Genomic DNA, 3,330 nt, shown 5'->3' with positions numbered 1-3,330 from the left:
GCGTGGGGGGGGATTATTCACCGGTGAACCCGCACGTCTTCATCGCCACAGTTCAGTGAGAGTGAACAGAGTCCGAAACGAATGAACAGTGTTGAAACAGCAAAAAAAGGCAGATTGTCTGTCCGTCCGTCGGTCAGTCGGTCAGGATACAAAAAGCAAAGCCACAGCCAAACCACACCGCTTGTGCCACTGTTAGAAATCGGAGAAACTGGACGATAATAATAAAATACCATCATTTTGTCACAATTAAAGGCATTTGGAAGTTTTTTTCTTTCCCTCCCCCTCAGTCTCGTSTTGTTCTCCAGAGTCACCATCTTGCTTTTTTTTTCGGTAAAGTATAGAAACAGTAGAACAAATCAGAGCAGAGTAGAAACAGGCAGTCTTTGGTGGGAAGGTGGGGGGTCGTTTCAGTGTCTCTGTTACCTGCCCCCCACCTCGCTGAGTGTCATAAAGTGGATGTTGGTGGGRCAGTCGGACAGCTCCGGCTGCTGCTCCACGGGCAGCGAGTAGTAGCCGTCGTAGCCCTGAACGCGCCCTCCGGACAGCAGCTGCTGCTTCTCCGCCTCGCTCCACGCTCTGCTCCCCACGTCCCCCAAATCCAACCTCCTCCTCTCCTTCTCCCACGCCCCCTCCACCGCCCGCTTCCTCGCCTCCTCCGTCACCCGCGCCCGCTCCTCCTCCTCGGTGCCACCGTAGCGCACGCACAGGCACAGCGCCCCCTGCTGGAGGGCRATGTCGGCGAAGCGTCGAGTCCTGCCGCCCACCGTGGCGCTCATTTGSGACACGCTCACGTTCACGCCGCTCTCCAGGACGCGGCCGCCCACGCCCAGCCCCAGGGCGAGGTCCTCCTCGATGGGGCGGGACTGGAGGAAGTGGTGCGTGTCGCAGCCGCGCACCGTGAAGCTGAGCCCGCCCAGGTGGACGGCGCCGTTCAGGATGGCCGCCACCCGCCGGCTGTCCTCGCTGGCCACGCCGATGACCTCGGCGCTCACCCGGCCGTGCGAGACGGCGAATCGGATGCTGGGGCCGAGGATGGAGGGGCGGGAGCCGAAGGGGGGCGGGTGAGTCGGTCTGTGGCAGGAGGAACCCACCGGGTCAGAGACCAGAGGTAACCGCTCCAGAGAGATGAAGCTCCTCAGCTGTCGCCGCAGCTCACATTGGATCCCTAACACCATCTGCAAAACCAAACCAAACCATCTATCACATCACTGAGAATCACAGGAAGTCGTGCTTGTGACAGATATTTATTCTTGTATGAAACACAAATGTGACCCATCATATCRAAATGAGGATTAAGTCAAATTTGGTCAAAATGACCTAATTACATTTTCAGATTCACAGCTTTAAAAACTAAGTTTGGCTCATTCTGATATCATAAGTGAATCCATATACTATATATGACTTAATTTGTCTTGTTGGTTACAATAATACATAAATATTTAGTCTGAATCCTAATTTTATGTCATTTTAATGAGGAATTTTTGATGTCCGTATAAAGAGTAAACGTCAAATTATATTTGAATATTAAGATTTCCCAGCTGAAAAGAAAAAAACATTTCTAGCTCACAAGGAAAATCTCAAAATTCTAAAGCGTATTTTCCTCAAAATCAGATTTTTTGTTGCTACTGCTCAAAGTGCTTCAAAATTGTGTTTTATGATTATATTTCAGACACTTCATTCAAATGATACATTGATAAGGCATTTATTCATTATATTTTGACCAAATGCAATTTTTGTTAACATTTTAATCAAAACACTATTTGCTTATTTCTCCATACACCACTTTTAGACTTAATCCTCGTTTCAAATATGTYTAATTTCATCAATAACAACTCCTCTATTTGAGCTTCAGTGAACATCAAAAACACATGTCAAAAAGTAGAACAAATCTTTTTTTATTTTATTTTATTACATCTAAAAGATGCTGATCATTCATTTGAGGAGAAAACATAGAGCCTGAATTATAAATAAAAATCAACTTAATAACAAATTAATTTAGCAGCTCATTATTTCACTATTCAGCTGTGAAATGCAAATCTTCATTTACTTCAGGTTGATTTCAGCTGGTTTTGGCAATTAGAATGAAGCACAGAGATCAAAAAACTGTCGGGGAAAAAAATTAACATCCAATTAGTGTCTCTGTGGAGGAMTTTGGTCTTTATTTACATCATGTTCCAAAATGTTCTATGAATTAGATACATTAGTAATTATTGGAGAAATTTTCCTGAATATAAACGTTAGTGATCAGAATAAATTGCCTGCCAAACAAACACCTTTCTTCACTTCCTCACTTCCTGTTTTAATGTGTTTTGACTGAAGTTAAGTTTGTTTCTGAAGACAAATTAAAGTTGTAGCTTAGCTGTTTGGATGCAGTGGTCTATTGTAAGTTAATGAACAGTTAATATCTTRCCTGTTGTAGATAACTTTCAGAAGAAAAAAACAACTAAAGTTTAATTTTGATTGAATTCATAAGCTAGTTCTACATGTTTTATTTGTTTCTCTGCTCCAACATGCAATTTAAACGACCAACTGTCTTCTGCAGAACTTAATGAAGTAATTCATCAAATCAGCCGAGTTGGAGCACTTAAACGAGTAAAACATGCAGGACAGACACCATCAAGGACCAGAGTTAGTCAGAGCAGGGCCAAGACTAAAGTGGATTGCTGTCATTTTAAAACTCTAAATTTATTTGTGGTTTATGTTTAGTCTAATTTATAAACTTTTCGTTAGTTTTATAGCACATGGTTAGAAATATTCCTGGAAGTGCTCTGTTTCGCTGCAGCTGTTTGCAAATGACCACAGAATTCTGGGTCAACCACGTAGAACAAAAATAACTTTGATGTAAATGTTTGTGACATCTTATTAGCAATAGCTGCTATGAAACTTTGGATATTGMTGTTTTAAGTCAGCAGGGGCACACTTTAGTTTTGGCTCTGCCCAAGTTAACGATTAGCTCGTCAATCTGTGAGAACAAAACTGTAACGTTCAAAGAACCATCTACAGCAGGTAAGATATTAACTTAACATTAACTCAATTACAAAACAAATCTATTTAAAATAACATTTTAATCCTGATTTGTGCTCATTCGGTCACTTAAAAAGATAGTACAAAAACACACGCTGGAACTGAAATTAACTAAAATCACCTAAAAATGTTACTGAAAATATGACTAGAAGAGCAAACATATAAAGCACTATAAGCTGTATTTTGATATTTATAATACATAAACTTTCCCTGAAAAATACCCCCAAAGTTTGTATCATTGCTTTTTTCTTTCTATGTTACATCATTACCTCAAATTAACATAATAAAAATTACCACAACAAATAG

General features: G+C 41.4%; 1 protein-coding gene across 1 annotated transcript in view; it reads right to left on the bottom strand.

Annotated features, from left to right (window-relative positions):
- Positions 1–319: 319 nt before the first annotated feature.
- Positions 320–3,330, bottom strand: part of tenm1 (teneurin transmembrane protein 1) — a gene marked incomplete at its 5' end in the record, with an annotated part of 152,539 nt that continues 149,528 nt past the window's right edge. Inside the window, 1 exon segment of the mRNA XM_014022069.1 lies at positions 320–1,175. Coding sequence (XP_013877523.1) covers positions 420–1,175 — 756 coding nt within the window.

The sequence above is a fragment of the Austrofundulus limnaeus genome, unplaced genomic scaffold, assembly GCF_001266775.1.
Source record: "Austrofundulus limnaeus strain Quisiro unplaced genomic scaffold, Austrofundulus_limnaeus-1.0 Scaffold317, whole genome shotgun sequence".
Lineage (NCBI taxonomy): Eukaryota > Metazoa > Chordata > Actinopteri > Cyprinodontiformes > Rivulidae > Austrofundulus > Austrofundulus limnaeus.
Note: the sequence above shows the minus strand (reverse complement) of the source record. Positions and strands in the feature narration are given on the sequence as shown.